A 19,775-nucleotide genomic window follows, 5' to 3' on the forward strand; every position below is an offset into this window, starting at 1 on the left:
TTTCTTAAAGTCTAGGTAACCAGGGAGTTGGTACAGAAAGAGTGCTGAAGACGATTGAAGTTAAGTGAGCAGAGACCAAGATATTATTCAGAAGAATACAAGTAAGAGTAAACAAAGTGTTCTGAGTGAAATAGACAATTGCAGTAACTAGATTTAAATTGGGACAGCAGCTGTCAAAAGTAAATCAAACACCTGATGCCATTTTAATACAGTATGGGAATTGAGAGTCAAAGCAATTGTGAGCAGTTTACACAGCAGTCAAGAGAAAGAAGTCCTGCACAGGCTGGTGTAAAATCCTGGACTGGATTATCTGTAAAAAGTGGAGTGGAAGCTTTGTTTAAAAATGACATCCCTTACGTCATCCCCGCGCATGAGCAGGGGGGGTTCACTTCCGCATCAGCCATCGCGGAGGCTATGGCCGAGGTGGAAGGAAATGAGTTCCCCCACGGCACAGGCCCGCCTGCAGATCGGTGGGCCCCAATCGCGGGCCAGTCCACCGTGGGGCCACCCCCCAGGGCCAGAACGCCCCGTGCCCCCCCCCCCCCCCCAGGACCCCGGAGCCCACCCGCGCCACCAGTCCCGCCGGTAAGGGAGGTGGTTTGATTCATGCTGGCGGGACTGGCGTGACAGCAGCAGAATTTCAGCCCATCGCAGGCCGGAGAATCGCCAGGGGGGGCCCCGCCGACCGGTGCGGCGCGATTCCCGCCCCCGCCAAACTTTCGGTGCCGGAGAATTCGGCGGCCGGCGGGGGCGGGATTCACGCTGCCCCCTGGCGATTCTCCGACCCGGCGGGCGTTCGGAGAATCCTGCCCCAGGTCTGGATTTTGGAATTCAAACCGCTAAGCGAAAGTATTGTTATGAGAGAAGATTTTAACACGTGTTTTGGGAGTAGAGTTTGGAAACTCTCATGTGACAAACATCTGGGGGAATTCTGAGGAGACATCTACAAACATTTACTTGGGGTTCGTAGTGGAGAGTGTATTTACCCACAGTCATCTTGTGTGCTTAAAAGGGACGTTGTGTTCATGAGACCATCGTAGATCAAGGTGTATTTTGTAACCCGTGTTAATCATCAAATTTGTGTGTGATTGTTAAGCTGAGGGCAGCACGGTAGCACAGTGGGTAGCACTGTTGCTTCACAGTGCCAGGGTCCAGGATTGATTCCCGGCTTGGGTCACAGTCTGTACAGAGCCTGCAAGTTCTCTACGTGTCTGCGTGGGTTTCCTCCGGGTGCTCCGGCTTCCTCCCACAAGTCCCGAAAGATGGGCTCTTGGGTGAATTGGACATTCTGAATTCTCCCTCAGAGTACCCGAACAGGCGCCGGAATGTGGCGACTAGGGGCTTTTCACAATAACTTCATTGCAATGTTAATTTAAGCCTACTTGTGACAAAAAGATTATAAAAATAAGGAGGGGGGTAAAGGTGTATTGCATCACAATCCAATTTGTTAATGTTTAATAAATGCTATTTTCTTGTTGCTGATGCGGATCCGTGTCCTGTGATTCTGTTCCTCCATGCTTTATTAAAGTTAATTAAAAGTTTGGGGGAGGGATTCTCCGTCCCGCCGCATCCTTTTTCTGGTGCGGCACTCCCTCGCCGGCAGCAGGATTCTCCGTCCCGGCAGCCGGCCAATGGGGCTTCCCGTTGTGGGCACCCCCACGCCGTCAGAAATCCGCGGGCGAAACGGAGGAACGAAGCCGACACAGAATCCAGCCCACGGTCTTTCGAGCCAGGGTTCCATTCTGGGATCGTCCCGTCCAGTTATAACACCAACTGGGATCCTCACACTAGTGAAGCTGATTCGAGGAGCTTGTGGGTCGGGTTTTCCTGTGGGCCTTGTGTTGGACTCTTTGATCTACAGTACTGATCTGAAGGCACCCTATCACCCCCAAATCACCCAACATCATACTAGTCAAACTCTCCCTCCCAGGCCCTACTCACCTTACATATTTGGGAGGCGTACAGCAAGAGTTTTTTGTGATCCAGTCTGTGTTTGTTCTTTTGCAGGTAATCTCGCAGGCTCCCATACGGCAGATATTCCATTATCAGTCTCAGGTTCCTGTGCCCTGTGGAAATAAAGCAACAGCTATTTCTGACACAAGAAGTGTTGCATGGGTGTGTAGCACCGATGAATCACAGACAGAATGGGACATATTGTGGAGAAATGTGAATAGCGCAGCTTTCAGTAAAATCTGAATACATTTTTCAATGAGACTGAGCGCTCACACAGATGAGCTTTTTAATCTTTTGAACAGATTTTTTATGCAAACATTTAGCCAGCACGCAGGAAATAAAAATACATATTTCAATCCTTAATGGAGAAGGAAATTATTTATCGCTTGCGGAATCCTTCCCTGGCCCCCGTTCTCCAGTCCCTCTCTGCTTTATCATTTTTTGTTCTATTTTTACCATTAATAGAGAAAAGGTTAAACCTTCCTGCACCCTTTACCTCCCTCCAGCCCCTATGTTGAAGTCAAGACTTGTTGAATCATGACCTATTCACAATCCCAAAGCTGTGGGACTCCGGGTTCACGTTAGCCTTTGTTTCCTCCGACAAGCTTGAGACTTTTTGTGCTGACGACGGGCCACAAGGTGACAAGGTGGCAGCCTATGGTTAATGTAGGGGCTGTTTAGCACAGGGCTAAATCGCTGGCTTTGAAAGCAGACCAAGGCATGCCAGCAGCACGGTTCAATTCCCGTACCAGCCTCCCCGAACAGGCGCCGGAATGTGGCGACTAGGGGCTTTTCACAGTAACTTCATTTGAAGCCTACTTGTGACAATAAGCGATTTTCATTTCATTTCATTTCAAAATGGATTTGTGCCGTGCTGCATTTCTTTGAACACGTGTTTAAGCATTGTTCAGGAACCAGCATGGAAAAGGTCAGAACTGTCTGGTCCAAGGACCTGTGAGGGAAATCCATAGGGTAGCTGTTTCCTTCACTCAATCTCAGGACATAGGTGTTACCTGCATGGCCAGCATTTATAGCCCATCCCTAATTGTCCTTGAAAAGGTGGTGGTGGTGTGCTACCTTCTTGAATACAACCGAGGGTCTTGCTGGGCCATTTCAGAGAGCAGCTAAGAAACAGCTGGACTAAATGGGTCTGGAATCACACAGGGAGGGATTTTCTGCACAGCCGCCGCATGTTTCGCGGAGCTGGCCCACCATCGGTCCAGTCATTGTCAACAGGGCTTCCCATTCCCTCGTTGTCAGGGGGAGGGACCATCGGCAACACCGGAAAATCCCACCGGCATGAATGGCTGGAAAGTCCCGGCCACCCAGTCCAGACCAGGTAAGGAAGACCGATTTCCTCCCAACCAGGACGGACCTCAGTGAAGCAGATGAGTTTCTTTCAACAATCCAGTAGTTTTATGGTCACCGTCACTGATACTGATTTAGTAGCTCTACATTTGTCTACTTAACTCAAATTAAATTTGCTTGCTGTGATAGTGGGATTTTAACTTATATTTTAGGATCCTAAGTCCGTGCTACTGGATTACGAGTCCAGTAACATAGCCGTGCACCCCGACAGATATCTGGGGAGGCCAGAGAATTTAGGGTTGTTATACTTAGAACGGAGAAGGTTAAGTAGGGTTTAATGGAAACATTCAGAATTATGAGGCTTTTTATGGGAGGGAAACTGTTTCCACCAACAGGAGGTTCAGTATCCAGAAGACCCAGATTTAAAATAATTGGGTTGAAAATGGTGCACCCCAGGCCATAGAGACATAAGGATCACTTACAGAGGAAAGCAATCACTGGAACTAAGAGAATATCTACTGTTACAAAATTCCTATACCTGACAGAATAGGACTGGACAGGACAGAATGAGCCTTCAAATAAGGGAATAGTGTAGATGGGCTTTAGAGTGGTTTCACAGGTCGGCGCAACATCGAGGGCCGAAGGGCCTGTACTGCGCTGTAATGTTCTATGTTCTATGTTCATTTTGTGACCTTAAGCATATTATTCCTTACTTTTCCAACTCTGCACCATGAGATCTCGAGCGCATTCTATCTGAATGGGAAAAGTCCCACAATGGGCGGGATTCACATCGCCACTTTGCGAGATCCCACGGGGCGTGGCGAGTTGGTTGGATCCCGGAAGTGGGATCTCCCGACATCTACCGGTTGCATTGACCATGCTGCGCTGCTTTGCGGGCGCAACGTGGCTGGTAGATCCCGCACCTCGTCTTTCTCCCCGGTCTCCTCAATGACAAAAATCGCTGACAGTAAAGGCGGGATTCTCCCAGCCCTGGGCCGGGCCGGAGAATCGACGGATTGGCGCCGGCGTGGCTGGCGCGGTGCCGGTCGGGGGCTGCTCTACACGGCCGGCTCGCCGATTCTCCGGCCCGGGTGGGCCGAGCGGCCGCAGTTAAAACGCTGAGTCCCGCCGGCGCCGTCCACACCTGCTAGCAGCCGGCGCCGTCCTGGCCCCCTGTAGGGACCAGAATTACTCTTGGCAGTGGCCCGTTCACACCGTCGCGTTTTACGATGGCGTGGACACTCTGCCGCGGGATGGGAGCATCCCGCCCTAAGTCTTCAGTTGCCAAATTATCCTGAACACAGAAAGAAAACAAAGAATGGGGAAAGCATTCTGGCTCACCGACACTGTAGCAGACGCCCTTGTATTTTACAATGTATTCACTGTGGAGATTCTTGACCACTGCAATCTCTCGCTCAAAATCCCGAAGGTGCTCTGTCGTGCTGTGCTGGAGCTTTTTCACGGCAACCAGGTCTCCCGTGTTGTCACCGAGTGGATCGTAACGGCATAGCTCCACACTGCCAAAGTTTCCCTGTCAATGAGGCAACAAGAGTCACTGAGCAAACTGGCCTTGGGGATTGGGGGTTGCCAACCCTCCAGGATTGCCCTGGAATCTCCAGGAATGAAAGTTCAATCTCCAGGACACTGTTGGGCACAACATCCAGGAGGAAAATCAGAAGTAATACTTTAAAAATTGCGTGGGAGGTGATGGTTTTTGGTGTAGAAGTTAACCGAGGCCTTGCCTGCCGCCTCAGGTGAATGCAAAAGATCCCATGACACAATTGGAATTGGGTGTTCCAGCACAGTTTCAGTCTATTATTTTACAGGACGTGGAAAGCATTTGCTGCCCATGCCGAATTGTCTGAGAACTGAGTGGCTTGCTAGGCATTTTCAGAGGGTGGTTAGGAGTCAACCACATTGCAGTAGGTCTGGAGCCACAAGTAGGCCAGACCAGGTAAGGATGGCGGATTTCCTTCCCTAAAGGAGATGAGTGAACCAGATGGGTTTTTCCAACAATCTACGATGGTTGTTATAGACCAGGATTTTATGGCCCCTCCCACTGGCAGAATCTTCCGATCCCACCGAGGCCAACGGAGATTTGAAGGTCTCGCTGCATCCGACGCATTGAAACTTATAGAATACTGAGAGGCCGAGATAGCGTGGACGTGGAGAAGTTGTTTCCATCAGTAGGAGAGGCTAGGACCTAAGGGCACAGCCTCAGACTCAAGGGACGATCCTTTAAAACCGAGATGAGGAGGAATTTCTTCAGCCAGAGGGTGGTGAATCTGTGGAACTCTTTGCTGCAGAAGGCTGTGGAGGCCAAATCACTGAGTGTCTTTAAGACCGAGATAGATAGGTTCTTGATTAATAATGGGATCAGGGAGAAGGCAGGAGAATGGGGATGAGAAACATATCAGCCATGATTGAATGGCGGAGCAGATTTGATTGGCCAAGTGGCCTAATTCTGCTCCTATATCTTATGGTCTTATGGACAGAGGACAGCGGGGCTTGACCTTCCTGGCCATGGTCACCATTGCAGAGACTAGCGGTGCGATCTACCAGCTGCATCATACCTGAACAGGAGTGTGACGTGGCCAGTAGATTCCAGGAGAGGCCTCCCATGGATTTCCCGACAGCCAGCATGCCTCTCGGGATCTACCCAGATCTCGCGAGGTGACTCATAGATTATCATAGAATTTACAGTGCAGAAGGAGGCCATTCGGCCCTTCGAGTCTGCACCGGCTCTCGGAAAGAGCACCCTACCCAAGGTCAACACCTCCACCCTATCCCCATAACCCAGTAACCCCACCCAACACTAAGGGCAATTTTGGACACTAAGGGCAATTTATCATGGCCAATCCACCTAACCTGCACTTCTTTGGACTGTGGGAGGAAACCGGAGCACCCGGAGGAAACCCACGCACACACAGGGAGGACGTGCAGACTCCGCACAGACAGTGACCCAAGCCGGAATTCGAATCTGGAGCTGTGAAGCAATTGTGCTAACCACCATGCTACCGTGCTGCCCGTATGGCCCGATCAGGATCCCGCCCACAATAGGCCTTGCACACCTAAGGAGGTTTAAAACCCGCTTAGGGGTGATGACCCAGGATCTATCGGGCTCCCGGCATCTACCGACCTCTCCAGGGCGTGCCAAGCTGGGTGCCATTCGATAGTGGTCCACACAAACGTGGACCAGGCAGAATGGCACCCGGGGTGGGGTCTCCCGGGCCCTCGGAGGTCCTTGTGTAGTCAGGGACAGGGCAGGGTGCCCCACTGGACCTCCTCTTGGAACACGGGTACCTTGGCACTGGCAGGTGGGCACCTTGGCACTGCCACCTTGGCACTGCCAAAATGCCTGGATGACACTGCAAGGCCGGCAGGAGCACTGAGAGTTCCAAGGTGGCAGTACCACGGTGTGGGTGCCAGGATGGAACTGTCAAGGGTCAGGGCCTGAGGGGGGCCTTGCCCATGAAAGGAGGGTGAGGGGGGGGGTGAAGATGAGGGAGTGGAAAGCGGGTATGAAAGGCCTCCGGAAGGTTGGAATGGGGCGAAGGGTAGGGGTCCTGGAAGGGGGGTGGACTGAAAGGGGACGTGGGAAGGCCTAAAAAGGGGGGGGGGGAGGGGGAGTGCTTAGCGGCCCCATAGCGGGGTGACATCATTTGAGGGGGTATGGGGTAATACCCATGTGTGTGGGAGGTGACACTGCCCATGGGTGATGGTGTGTGGAGGTCTCACAAGCTCACTTAGAGATGGGGGCACTCTTTCAAAATGGCAGCCGGATCTTTGTGGAGCTGGTCGGGCCAATGACTTTAGCCCTCCAGTGATGAAAATAATTCAAAGTGTGGACTGGTCTGGTGAGAAAATCCACAGGGCCCAAAAAAGGTGACTAAGTGTAGTTAGATATCAGTGGGGTACTCGCCGACAGAGCAAAACCCACCACAAATCACACTTAGAAACATTTCCGTTAGATCACGCCCTAGATTTATATTCTAAATTTGACATTATCAGCGAACCACTTCCCCTAAATCTCTGAACCAATATGATCAAAGTGAATGATCTGGTCATTTATCTCACTGCTGTTTGGGGGATCGTGGACCAGAAACAAAATGGCTGCCATATTACAACAGTACCCACATTCACAAGCTGCATCATTGGCTGGAAAGCTCTTTGAGACATCCCGAGGAACTGAAGGGAGCTGAGATCAGTGAATCCAGCGCAGGCCAGGATTTGAGAGGTGGCACTCAAACTCACAACTAACACACTCCTCCTCCATCCTCGATTTTATTCCTCTATGAATTCAGCGCAAATTACCTTGCCCAGCATTGAGATGAATTTAAGGTGCCTCTCTTCAAAGAAACTGGGATCATCCTGTTTCCTCATGTCAACAAACCGCCAGAAACCATCGGTACTGGGGAGGTCGCTGGGCGACAGGTCACAGAGCCGTTCATAGTCTGCAAAATACAGAAAGGTCATTAACAACACAGGGGATTAATGTAGGGTTAAACTCTGGCCTTTCACCTCAAGAGTCTTGTTCTATTCAAGCCTATACGAAGGAACTATAATCTCCTTTCTCTGCTTTAAGGATCTTGTGAAATTAGTTTTCTCAGTCGATGTTCTAGTGAACTGTCAAACTGCCTCTGATTTGGCACCAGATGTTCAAAAATGGCAATCTATTCAGGCCACAGAGTGCCTTCTTCTGAGATTGGGGTTGAGGAGCATTGATGGGGACAGTGTAGAGAGAGTTTTACTCCTAACCCTGTTCAATACCTGCCTTGGGAGTGTTCAATGGGGACACTGTAGAGGGAACTTAACTCTGCATCTATACACATGCTGTACCTGTCCTGGGAATGTTTGATGGGGACAGTGCAGAGGGAGTTTTACTTTGTATCTAACCCCGTGCTGTACCTGTCCTGGGAGTGTTTGATGGGGACAGTGCAGAGGGAGCTTTACTCTGTATCTAAGCCCATGCTGTACCTGTCCTGGGAGTGTTTGATAGGGACAGTGTAGAGGGAGTTTTACTTTGTATCTAACCCCGTGCTGTACCTGTCATGGGGACAGTGTAGATGGAGCTTTACTCTGTATCTAACCCCGTGCTGTACCTGTCCTGGGAGTGTTTGATGGGGACAGTGTGGATGGAGCTTTACCCTGTATCTAACCCCGTGCTGTACCTGCCCTGGGAGTGTTTGATAGGGACAGTGTAGAGGGAGCTTTACTCTGTATCTAAGCCCATGCTGTACCTGTCCTGGGAGTGTTTGATAGGGACAGTGCAGAGAGAGCTTTACTCTATATCTAACCCCGTGCTGTACCTGTCCTGGGAGTGTTTGATGGGGACAATGTAGAGGGAGCTTTACTCTGTATCTAACCCCGTGCTATACCTGTCCTGGGAGTGTTTGATGGGGCTGTGCAGAAGGAGCTTTACACTGTATCTAACCCCGTGCTGTACTTGTCCTGGGTGTGTTTAATGGGGAAAGTGTAGAGGGAACTTTACTCTGTATCTATCCATGTGCTGTACTTGTCCTGGCTGTGTTTAATAGGGACAGTGTAGAGGGAGCTTTACTCTGTACCTAACCCCGTGCTGTCCTTGTCCTTGGAGTGTTTGATGGGGACAGTGAAGAGGGAGCTTTACTCTGTATCTAACCCCATGCTGTACCTGGCCTGAGAGTGTTTGATGGGGACAGTGTAGAGGGAGCTTTACTCTGTATCTATCCTCGTGTGGTACCTCGCTTGAGATTGTCTAGTGGGGATAGTGTAGAGGGAGCTTTACTCTGTATCAACCCCCGTGCAGTACCTGTCCCTAGATTGTCTAATGGGGATAGTGTAGAGGGAGCATTACTCTGTATCTAACCCCGTGCTGTACCTGTCCTGGGAGTGTTTGATGGGGACAGTGTAGAGGGAGCTTTACTCTGTATCTAACCCCGTGCTGTACCTGTCCTGGGAGTGTTTGATGGGGACAGTGTAGAGGGAGCTTTACTCTGTATCTAACCCCGTGAAGTACCGATCTTGGGAGTTTTTGGTGGGGACAGTGTAGAGTCAGCTTTATTCTGTATCTAACCCCATGCTGTACCTGGCCTGGGCGTGTTTGATGGGGACAATGTAGAGGGAGCTTTACTTTGTATCTAGCCCCATGCTGTACCTGTCTTGAGATTGTCTAATGGGGATAGTGTAGAAGGATTGTGGGGAGGATGTAGCACTGATTTCTAAAATTAGTTACCTGATGTGTTCAGTCTGTTAAGTTCTCTGATAATGGCCCTGAAGGATGGCCGCAGATAGGGCTGGTAGCTCATGCACTGATTGATGAGGTTGGCGAGTTCCGTCCACCTGGGAGCAGGAAGCTGGAGACCGTCTTCATAAAACTGTAGCTTCTGCACGACACATGGGACAAAAAGACGACAGAATAAAACATTACAAATCTCCCCCAGCACGGCTACATTTTCCGGCAGTTTCTACAGCCTGCACCTGATCTGCTTCATTAGATAACTACCTGGGCTTTGAACGGAAAAACTTTCCCAGTGGGAAATCTAATATTTGCTCCATAACCAGACAGACAAGAGGGTCCCTGCATCAATTCCAGGTGCCCAGTGAATTGCTGTGGCTCAGTGGGTTGCCTGCCCACCCAGAGTCAGAACGTTGTGGGTTTAAGCCCCCCTCGAGAGACATAAGCACGAAATTATAAGGCTGACATTCCCAGTGTGGTACTGAGGGAGTGCGGCACTGTCAGAAGTGCTGTCTTTCAGATGGCACATTAAACTGAGGTCCTATCTGTACATCGATGTAAGGGACCCCATGGTATAATTTTGGAGACAGAGGAAATCGCAGTGATACCCTGGCTAATATTTATCGCGCAATCGATTATCCAACCATTGTCACATTGCTGTTTGTGGGAACGTGCTGTGTGCAAATTTGCTTTGTCCATGACAACAGTGACTAAACTTCATTTGCTGTGAAGCACTTTGAGGCTGCGGGCGGCGCTATATAAATGTAAGCCTTTCTGTGAGCAAGTTGGGAATAGAACTGCTGACCGTGGCAACCTGAGATTGAATCAGAAATGGAGGAAAATCAGTGGGGTGATGCACTATCGATTACCACAAAGACGAGAGCAGTGGAATAATCGAGGCTTTATTGAGCAAAGATGTGGTGCCTCCTGTAGCTGGAACCAGAATGGCTGCAGCACCGGCGAGTGCACACCTTTATACACCACCTACTGGGCGGGGCCAGCAGGCAGGGATTTACCCATGTACCTCTACTATACCGGCAGTGCCGTAATACATGTAATACAACTAGTGGTGACGACCACATGGGGGTCCTGCTCTGAGTTTATTTTAAGGGACCCATGTTGGAACGCACGATGTACGCAGGCATCACGTGGGGACATTATCCCTGTGATACCTCCCACATTTATAGGCAACGACCAACGTTCAGTGTCTCCACTCACTTGGGAATGCTGGGCACCTGTGTGAGTCTGGAAGGTGTGGATTGGACCCCCAGCGTGAACCAAGAGAAGGAGGGAGACAAAAGCTTCCGCCCTTGTTTGGGGCTCGGATTGTCCGGTGAATGGAGTTTTGATTGGAACGCCAAATTCTCACTCACGACGGGTCCCGCCATGGACGAGACCGGAGGATCCCGCCCAATTTGTTAAAGAGGACGAAATCAGGAAAAGAGGTAAGGCGGAAGAAACGCTGAAGGAATAGCGGCATTTACACACAATGGGCAAAATTCTCCAGTATCGGCGCGATGTCCGCCGACTGGCGCCCAAAACGGCGCAAATCAGTCGGGCATCGCGCCGCCCCAAAGGTGCGGAATTCTCTGCATCTTGGGGGGCCGAGCACCAACTTTAAGGGGCTAGGCCCCCGCCGGACGAATTTCCGCCCCGCCAGCTGGCTGAAAAGGCCTTTGGTGCCCCGCCAGCTGGCGCGGAAATGACATCTCCGGGCGGCGCATGCGCGAGAGCGTCAGCGGCCGCTGACGGCATTCCCGTGCATGCGCAGTGGAGGGACTCTCTTCCGCCTCCGCCATGGTGGAGACCGTGGCGAACGGGGAAGGAAAAGAGTGCCCCCACGGCACAGGCCCGCCCGCGGATCGGTGGGCCCCAATCGCGGGCCAGGCCACCGTGGGGGGCACCCCCCGGGGTCAGATCGGCCCGCGCCCCCCCCAGGACCCCGGAGCCCGCCCGCGCCGCCTTGACCCGCCGGTAAGGTAGGTGGTTTAATCTACGCCGGCGGGACAGGCATTTTAGCGGCGGGACTTCGGCCCATCCGGGCCGGAGAATCGCGGGGGGGGGCGGGGGGCCCGCCAACCTGCGCGGCGCGATTCCCGCCCCCGCCGAATATCCGGTGCCGGAGAATTCGGCAACCGGCGGGGGCGGGATTCACGCCAGCCCCCGGCGATTCTCCGACCCGGCGGGGGGGGGGGTCGGAGAATCTCGCCCAATATTTTGTTATTCTTTGTAATATTCACAGGGGGTGCTATCCCTCTGTAATATAACACAGGGTTAATGCTATTCCCTGTAATATACACGGAGTCTGTTATTCTATATATCGTACACGGTGGCTGGAATTCTCTGGCCGGTGCTACAGCCATTCTGGTTCCAGCTACAGGAGGCACAACATCTGGCTGTTGGGATTCTCTGTCCTCGCCGGCAGTACACCCCGCCCGTGGGTTTCCCTGTGGTCTGGGGTGGCTTCAATGGGAAATGCCGTTGACAAGCGGCGGGAATATAGAATCCCGCCGCCATCGAACTGCGTGCCGCCGCTGAAAAACACAGCGGCTGGGGGACCGGAGAATCCAGTATTTGCTGTTCCCTATATCATTCACAGGGGATTCCCTACAACATAATGGGGTCTATCATCTCCTGCAATAGATATTGGGTTTGTTATTTCCCTATGATATATAAAATCTTGCAATTCCCTCGAATGAATACAGTTAGATATTCTGAATGACATGACTGGCTTGGGTGTTGGATTTTCTCATCCTCAAAGGACCAATTTCTGTTGTTGAATTCGCTCAGAGCTGCCGAATGAGCTGCTGGGTAGCCCCAGAACAAAGTCTATTCAAATGTTGAGCAGCCAGAAGTGGATGGCCCCTTACCCGTGTCGGCTCCATGCTGTAGAGAGGAAGGTCTCCCCCACTGAATATCTCCCAGAGTGTTGTCCCAAAACTCCACTTGTCTGATTCCACAGCCAGGTGGTTGGGTTCGTCAATGCACTCGGGAGCCGCCCAGGGAATCCTGTCGATTCGAACTGTGGAAAGAGCGCAGTCACGCATCAGCCTCACATTTAGTTGCAAGAAGGTGTCTACAAAACTACAACCTCCGCCTGCTACGAAAGCAAAGGCGCCGGGCACGTGGGAAACACTCCCACCTTCCCCTCTGAATCGAGCACCATCCCAACTTGGACAGAAATTGGCCATTCCTTCGTTGCTGGCTCAAGATCCCAGAGCTCTGGACCCAGCAACACAATGGGCACAATGGGAGTACATTCTCCACATGGGCTGCAGTGGTTCAAGAGGAAAGCCCATCATCTCTTTTACGAGGGCCATAATGGATGGGCAATAAGTGCCAATCTTGCCAGCAACAATGCCCACAGAAAGGCATGAATCTACTTGGGCAGCACGGTAGCACAAGTGGATAGCACTGTGGCTTCACGGCACCAAGGTCCCAGGTTCGATTCCCCGCTGGGTTACTGTCTGCTCTTTCTCCCCGTGTGTGCGTGGGTTTCCTCCGGGTGCTCCGGTTTCCTCCCACAGTCCAAAGACGTGCAGGTTAGGTGGATTGGCTATGCTAAATTGCCCTTAGTGACCAAAAAGGTTGGAGGGCTTATTGGGTTACGGGGATAGGGTGGAAGTGAGGGTTTAAGTGGGTCGGTGCAGACTCGATGGGCTGAATGGCCTCCTTCTGCACTGTATGTTCTATGTGCTTCCAAAATGGTATCAACACACACCAGTCATATTGACGGGGTGAACGTTTGTCAATATTATTCTTTTCCCCAGCAACCCCCAACTTGACGGACAATTTCTTCTCCACCAACAAAAAAGCAACCTATGCACTGAAGTGAATTTCAGGCCAATCGCCTCTTACCTTCAATTGGCAGGATTGTGATGCTGACTCCGGGGTCGCTTAGCTTGATAAACGGAGGAATCCCGGTCACTGTGTCTCCTTCGCGTGTCAACAGGACATTCTTCGCACAGACGTTGCCATGGACAATGTGCTTGTCCTCCTGTAAAGGTGAAAGCTTTATATCAAAAGAATCTCCAGCATTGGGTAGGGCCTGAAGGCAGCTGGTTCGGTGAAGGATAATCTTGACAATCTGGTGGTTCTTCGGTGGGGGAGATTTCAGAGGGTAACATAAAGAAGGCAGGGCAAGGAGCCCACATTCGTACTTTCCAATTGTCCAGGACTAGAGGGTGAGTGAGAGCACAGGTCAAAGAAAAATACAGGACAGATTCCTGGAAGTATTTCTTCACTCACGAGCAGTGGTCCATGATAGGGATAGGTTATTGAGGGAGGGTGGTTGAGCCCTGGACTACTTCATCAAGTAGTTGGATGCTTGAATGGGAAGCAAGTTGGGTTTCGTGTTCCGGAGGAGGAGATCAAATGGATCCAAACCAACCTCCTTGTATGAGTGGCTTCCTTGGAATAGTCAACCCGAGTGGAGCAATTTAGTACCATTGGATCATAGAATAGTACAGCTGAAGACCACCATTCGGCCCATCAAGTCTAAGGTGGATCATTACACCAACCAGTTAGTCCTACTCCCCTGCTCTCTCCCCATAACCCAGAAATTGTTTGCTCATTAAAGTATTTAACCGATTCCATTTTGAAGGCTGCCGTCGAATCTGTATCCACCACCTATCCACCATTCCAAATCCTAATCAAAGTCATCCCATGATCAAATTGAAAAGAAGTTTAGCCCCATTAGTTTTCCTGGTACCTTCCCCTCTCATGATAGTTATTGTATTTATTTCCTGGTTCCCCATTATTATTTCCCCATTCTCATTCTCTCAAAGGCCTATGTTCATTTTGGCATCTCTTCCTTTCTATATAGTTAAAGAAGTTCTTGCTGTCTATTTGTATATTAATTGATAGTTTACTCTCATGGTTTACGTTCTCCCTCTTTATTTTTTTGGTCATCTTTTGTTGGCTTTTAAAATGTTCCTAATCCTCGGGTTTACCACTTATCTTTGCCACATTGTCCATTTTTTCTTTTACTTTAATACTATCCTTAACTTCCTGGGTTAACTAATGGTTGATTAAATTTAGAGTACCCAATTTTTTCAATTTAGGGGCAATTTAACGTGGCCAATCCACCTAGCCTGTACATCTTTTAGGTTGTGGGGGTGAGACCCACGCAGACAAGGGGAGAATGTGCAAACTCCACATGGACAGTGACCCAGGACTGGGATCGAACCCGGGTCCTCAGCGTCATGAGGCAGCACTGCTAACCACTGTGCTACCATGCTGCCCGCTATCGTTTAATAAATCTGCCTCATTATACATTACCAGTTCCAAATCAGCCTGATCCCTGGTTCGATCCTCTACACATTATTCTAGAAAACTGTCCTGAATGCACTTCTCTGAATTCTTCCTCACAGCTACCTCTGACAACTTGATTTTCCCAATCTTCAAAAAGACTAAAGTCACTCGTGATTAAAGTATTTCCGTTTTTACATGCCCTCAGTATCTCTAGATTTATTCTCTGTCCTACAGTTTAGATAAAGTTAGGCTTTGTTATTCATCTCTTTAGTTAAATAAATTTAGAATACCCAATTCATTTTTTCCAATTAAGGGGCAATTTAGCGTGGCCAATCCACCTGCCCTGCACATCTTTGGGTTGTGGGAGCGAAACCCACGCAAACACGGGGAGAATGTGCAAACTCCACATGGACAGTGACCCAGAGCCGGGATCGAACCTGGGACCTCGGCGCCATGAGGCAGCAGTGCTAAGCACTGCGCCATCGCACTGTCCGTTATTCATCTCTTTTACTCGTGACTCACCAAACCATTGTGGCCACTGGGGAGAGGAGGGTTTTCAAACCATCAGTCAATAGTGGAATTTAACTCAGTGTCAGCGATATAAGAACTGTGCGCTAACCCTCAGCCCAATACGCAACAGGACAGCTCACAATCATTTGGAAATCGAGCGACGCGACTGTTTCTGTGGAACATGCTGCAACACATACCAGGAAATTCATGGCGTAAGCAAGCTGCTTTGCAACTTCCAGCTTCCAGCTGATGTTGACACAGTTTTTGCTTCTATTCTTTTTCAAGTACATGTCCAGGGCTCCGTACCTCACGTACTCCTGCACCATGATGTCTGTAAAGCAAAAAAGGGAGCAAATGTAAGGAACAGGCATCAGCTGGCTACTGAGTAGGACACCTGAAGAATGTTTAACATTTGCAGCAAGTGTAACATGGATACCTTTAAGGCTTTAATAACGGGATATGCTCTCTTTCCTGCCCCTCACCTTAAAACTTGTGATTGACCCCTCTACTAAGGGGAACAGCTGCTTCCTATTTACCCTGTCCAAATCCCTCATAATCTTCCACATCTCAACGATCAACATCCTGGGTGTTACCATTGATCAGAAACTCAACTGGACTAGTCACATTAATTATGTGGCTACCAGGGCAGGTCAAAAGCTGGGAATCCTACGGCAAGTAACTCACCTCCTGACTACCCCAAGCCTGTCCACCATCTACAAGGCACAAGTCAGGAGTGTGATGGTATACTCTCCACTTGCCTGGATGAGTACAGCTCAAAAAAACGCTTAAGAAGCTGGACACCATCCAGGACAAAGCAGCCCGCTTGATTGCTCCCCCTTCCACAAACATTCATACCCTTCATCACCGATGAACATTGGCAGTCATGTGTACCATCAACAAGATGCACTGCAGCACGCACCAAGGTTCCTTAGACAACACCTTCAAACCCATGACCATTACCATCCAGGAGGACAAGAGCAGCAGATACCTGGGAACGCCACTACCTGGAGGTTCCCCTCCAAGTCACTCACCACCCTGACTTGGAAATATAACGTTGCTCCTTCACCGTCGCTGGGCAACATCCTGGAACTCCCTCCCTAACAGCACAGTGAGCGTACCCACACCTCAAGGACTGCAGCGGCTCAAGAAGGCAACTCACCATCGCCTTTTGAAGGGCAGCTAGGGATTGACAATAAATACTGGCCTTGCCAGCGACACCCACAGCCACATGTGAAGAAAGAAACGGTGTTAATTTAATTTGTGAGCTGCAAGAGGTGGGCAGTATAATGAATAAAGAGAAGGCAGATTTGTAACTAATTACACCTGCCCTCTGGCTGTGATAACGGGTAAGGTATTCAGAGCACACTCCCTGCGCCAATCCAAAACCCTGATTCCACTTTGCTGCCTTATTCTCACAGCTCCGACTTTTCACATTTTAGCCCAGGGAATTCCCTGCCCGCTACTCCAATCGTGCAGCAAGAAGCAAACAAAAGGTCGGCCGCGGTAGAACTGTTTGATTGAGTACACAATCGGAGGTGGACTACATGGAAGAGCAAGACAGGGATGCGAGATAACAAACTCTGCCGGAAGTAGTTTATTATTGTAGCGGCACCTCTCTTGACCCATGACCATGGTGACGGCAAACGATTCTTGCTGGATAATCTCCATGACTGGTGAGATGGGTCCGTGGGGACTTTTATTTATTTATTCTTTCACGGGATGTGGGCATCGCTGGATGGGCAAGAATTTATTGCCCATCCTCAATTGCCCTTGAACTGAATGATTTGCTCGGCCATTCCAGAGGGTCAACAAGACCAGCAGCGTGGGTTCAATTCCCGTACCGGCCTCCCTGAACAGGCGCCGGAATGTGGCGACTAGGGGCTTTTCACAGTAACTTCACTGAAGCCTACTTGTGATAATAAGCGATTATTATTATTATTATTATTATTATTATTAATAAGAGTCAGCCCACATTGCTGTGGGTCTGGAGTCACATGTCGGCCAGACCAAGTCAGGATGGCAGATTTCCTACCCCAAAGGACATTAGTGAGCCAGATGGGTTTTTACAATCGACAATGGCTTCATGGTCATCATTTGACCTTTGATTCCAGACTCCTATTGAATTCAAATTTCACCATCTGCCATCGTGGGATTTGAATCTGGGTCCTCAGAGCTTTCCCCTGGGTCTCTGGTTCAGTAGTCCAGTGGCAAAGCCACTACACCTCCTTCTGTCCTGTGTCACAACGTGCCAGAGCAAAGACTTCTTGCACATTCAGACGTTAAAATAATTTATGGGGAGCATGGTGGCACAGTGGTTAGCACTGCAGCCTCACAGCGCCAGAGACCCGGATTCAACTCAATGACTGTCTGTGTGGAGATTGCATGTTCTTCCCGTGTCTGCGTGGGCTTCCTCCGGGCAGGTGCTCCGGTTTCCTCCCACTATCCAAAGATGTGCAGGTTAGGTGGGGTTACGGGGATAGGGCAGGGAGTGTGGGCCTAGGTGCGGTGCTCTTTCAGCGGGTCGGTGCAGAATCAATGGACCGAATGGCCTCCTTCTGCACTGTGGGGATCCTACGGATTCGATTCTTCTCTGAACTTAAACGGTTGGTCGCTGAGGAAAATTCAGTCAGGCGCCGCGAAAATTGCTGGACTTACTTTCGTCGCTGACTGCACAGATTCCGTAAACCAGGATGAGGTGCTTATGGGAAATTTGACTCATGACGCTTGCTGCCTCAAAGAATGACTGTAAGCGTAAAGAGAGTCCACGTTTGAACAATGGATGTAACTCAATATTATAGTTATAATAACAGAGATCTTCTCCAGCCACTCCCAAACGCTGTGCTTCTCTGGTCATCAATGTAACATCCCTGTCACTCCCCCCCCCTTCCCCACCACCACCCCCTCCCCCTACCCTTGCAATCTCTGGAAACCGCTCTCTAAAAATCTGGGCTTTCTCTGCTCCTTTAATTCTCAAAAAACCCACCTTGGGCCAAGGTTGCGGCTCTCAGTTTTCCTTCACTGAATATCTGCTTTCCTCACCTCCAGTCGCAAAGTCCTCATGACTGGATGGACATATGAAGCAACATAGGGGGCAGAACGGACCCCTGAGTCCATTGACTATCCCACCTTTCAATAAAATGAGGACCAGTCTGTATTTTAACTCCATTTGTTTATGGGCCTCAATACCCTTGCCTTGCAAAAATCTCATGCGCTCCATTTTCATTCCTCCCACAGTTTCAAAATCTTTTTTGGGGGGAGGCGCTGAGTTCCAGAATTTCTTAAAAATCTAGAGTGCCCAATTATTTTTTTTCAATTAAGGGGCAATTTAGTGCGGTCAATCAACCTACCCTGTGCATCTTTGTATTGTGGGGGTGAGACCCACGCAGACACGGTGAGAATGTGCTAACTCCACACGGACAGTGACCCGGGGTCGGGATCCGACCCGGGTCCTCAGCGCCGTGAGGCAGCAGTGCTAACCACTGCACCACCATGTCACCCGAAAGGATTTCACTAATTCAGATGTCACTCTCCTTATTTTGGACATTTCAATGAGACCACCCCTTAATCTCCTGATGTCCATTTGCTGAGTGACCCCGTAGATCAGAATGAAAGATGACGACATTACCTCAGAATAGTTCCTGTGTGTGTGATCCAGGACTTTCAGTAAAACATCCATCTGGTAAGAATCACAATCCGCATTTCCCTTCCTTGTACCTTTGAAGATCTTCATAAAGGAGCCTTGACCCAGGCTTTCACCCTGTTGTGATTGAACCAAAGTCGTTAGTTCAAAGTGGTTTCCATTCTCAATCTTGGGCGCAGGTAAACTGCAGCGGCCTCTGCACCCGGGTATCTCCCATTCAAGGAGCCAACAAGGCAGCTCTATTTCCATGGGCGCATTCCTGCCGCTGAACACAGGTTAGAAACACGCACAGTAGAAATACCTTCCAAACCCGTGACCTCCATCTACTAGGAAACAAAAGCAAGCAGACACGGGAGTACACCAAGTGTCCCTCTCAGTCGCACACCATCCTGACTTGGAAATATGTCGCCGTTGCCTCGCTCTCGCTGAGTCTAAAATCCGGGAATTCCCTACCTAACAGCATTGTGGGTGCACTGACACGACAGGGACTGCAGTGGTTGAAGAAGGTGGCTCAGTGCCAGTAATAAATCTGGCCTAGCCAGTGACGTACACATTGGGGTGATTCTCTGAGCCCCGCGCTGGGCCGGAGAATCGCCGCAACCGTGCCTCGACGCCACGACGCCGGCGCGCGATTCTCCAAGTTGCGGAGAATCGGCGGCATTTGCGCCGGTGCGTTTGGTGCGGCGCCGGCCGCTGGAATCGGCGGGGCCGCCGACTCTCCGGCCTGGTACGACAGAGTCCCGCCGGCGCCGTTCACCCCTGGTCGCTGCCGGCGGGAACTCTGCGCAAACGGTCGGGGTGCGGCGTGTGGGGAGGGGGCTCCTTCACCGGGGAGGGGGGGGGCCTCCGCTGGGGTCTGGCCCACAATCAGGGCCCACCGATTGGCGGGCCGGC

At 50.5% G+C, this 19,775-nt stretch overlaps 1 protein-coding gene across 2 annotated transcripts in view; it reads right to left on the reverse strand.

The window, feature by feature from the left end:
- The window catches only part of LOC140394981 (tyrosine-protein kinase JAK2-like), a 109,233-nt gene that overhangs the window by 13,674 nt on the left and 75,784 nt on the right, over positions 1 to 19,775 (reverse strand). For both annotated transcript variants that reach the window (XM_072482248.1, XM_072482249.1), the window contains 9 exons: positions 18,867 to 18,998; positions 17,897 to 17,984; positions 15,439 to 15,572; positions 13,337 to 13,475; positions 12,349 to 12,500; positions 9,476 to 9,626; positions 7,576 to 7,715; positions 4,603 to 4,792; positions 1,942 to 2,066 (listed from right to left, as the gene is read on the reverse strand). In XM_072482248.1, coding sequence (XP_072338349.1) covers positions 1,942 to 2,066; positions 4,603 to 4,792; positions 7,576 to 7,715; positions 9,476 to 9,626; positions 12,349 to 12,500; positions 13,337 to 13,475; positions 15,439 to 15,572; positions 17,897 to 17,984; positions 18,867 to 18,998 — 1,251 coding nt within the window. The remainder of the gene's footprint in view (positions 1 to 1,941; positions 2,067 to 4,602; positions 4,793 to 7,575; positions 7,716 to 9,475; positions 9,627 to 12,348; positions 12,501 to 13,336; positions 13,476 to 15,438; positions 15,573 to 17,896; positions 17,985 to 18,866; positions 18,999 to 19,775) is intronic.

The sequence above is a fragment of the Scyliorhinus torazame genome, chromosome 18 (genome assembly GCF_047496885.1).
Source record: "Scyliorhinus torazame isolate Kashiwa2021f chromosome 18, sScyTor2.1, whole genome shotgun sequence".
NCBI lineage: Eukaryota > Metazoa > Chordata > Chondrichthyes > Carcharhiniformes > Scyliorhinidae > Scyliorhinus > Scyliorhinus torazame.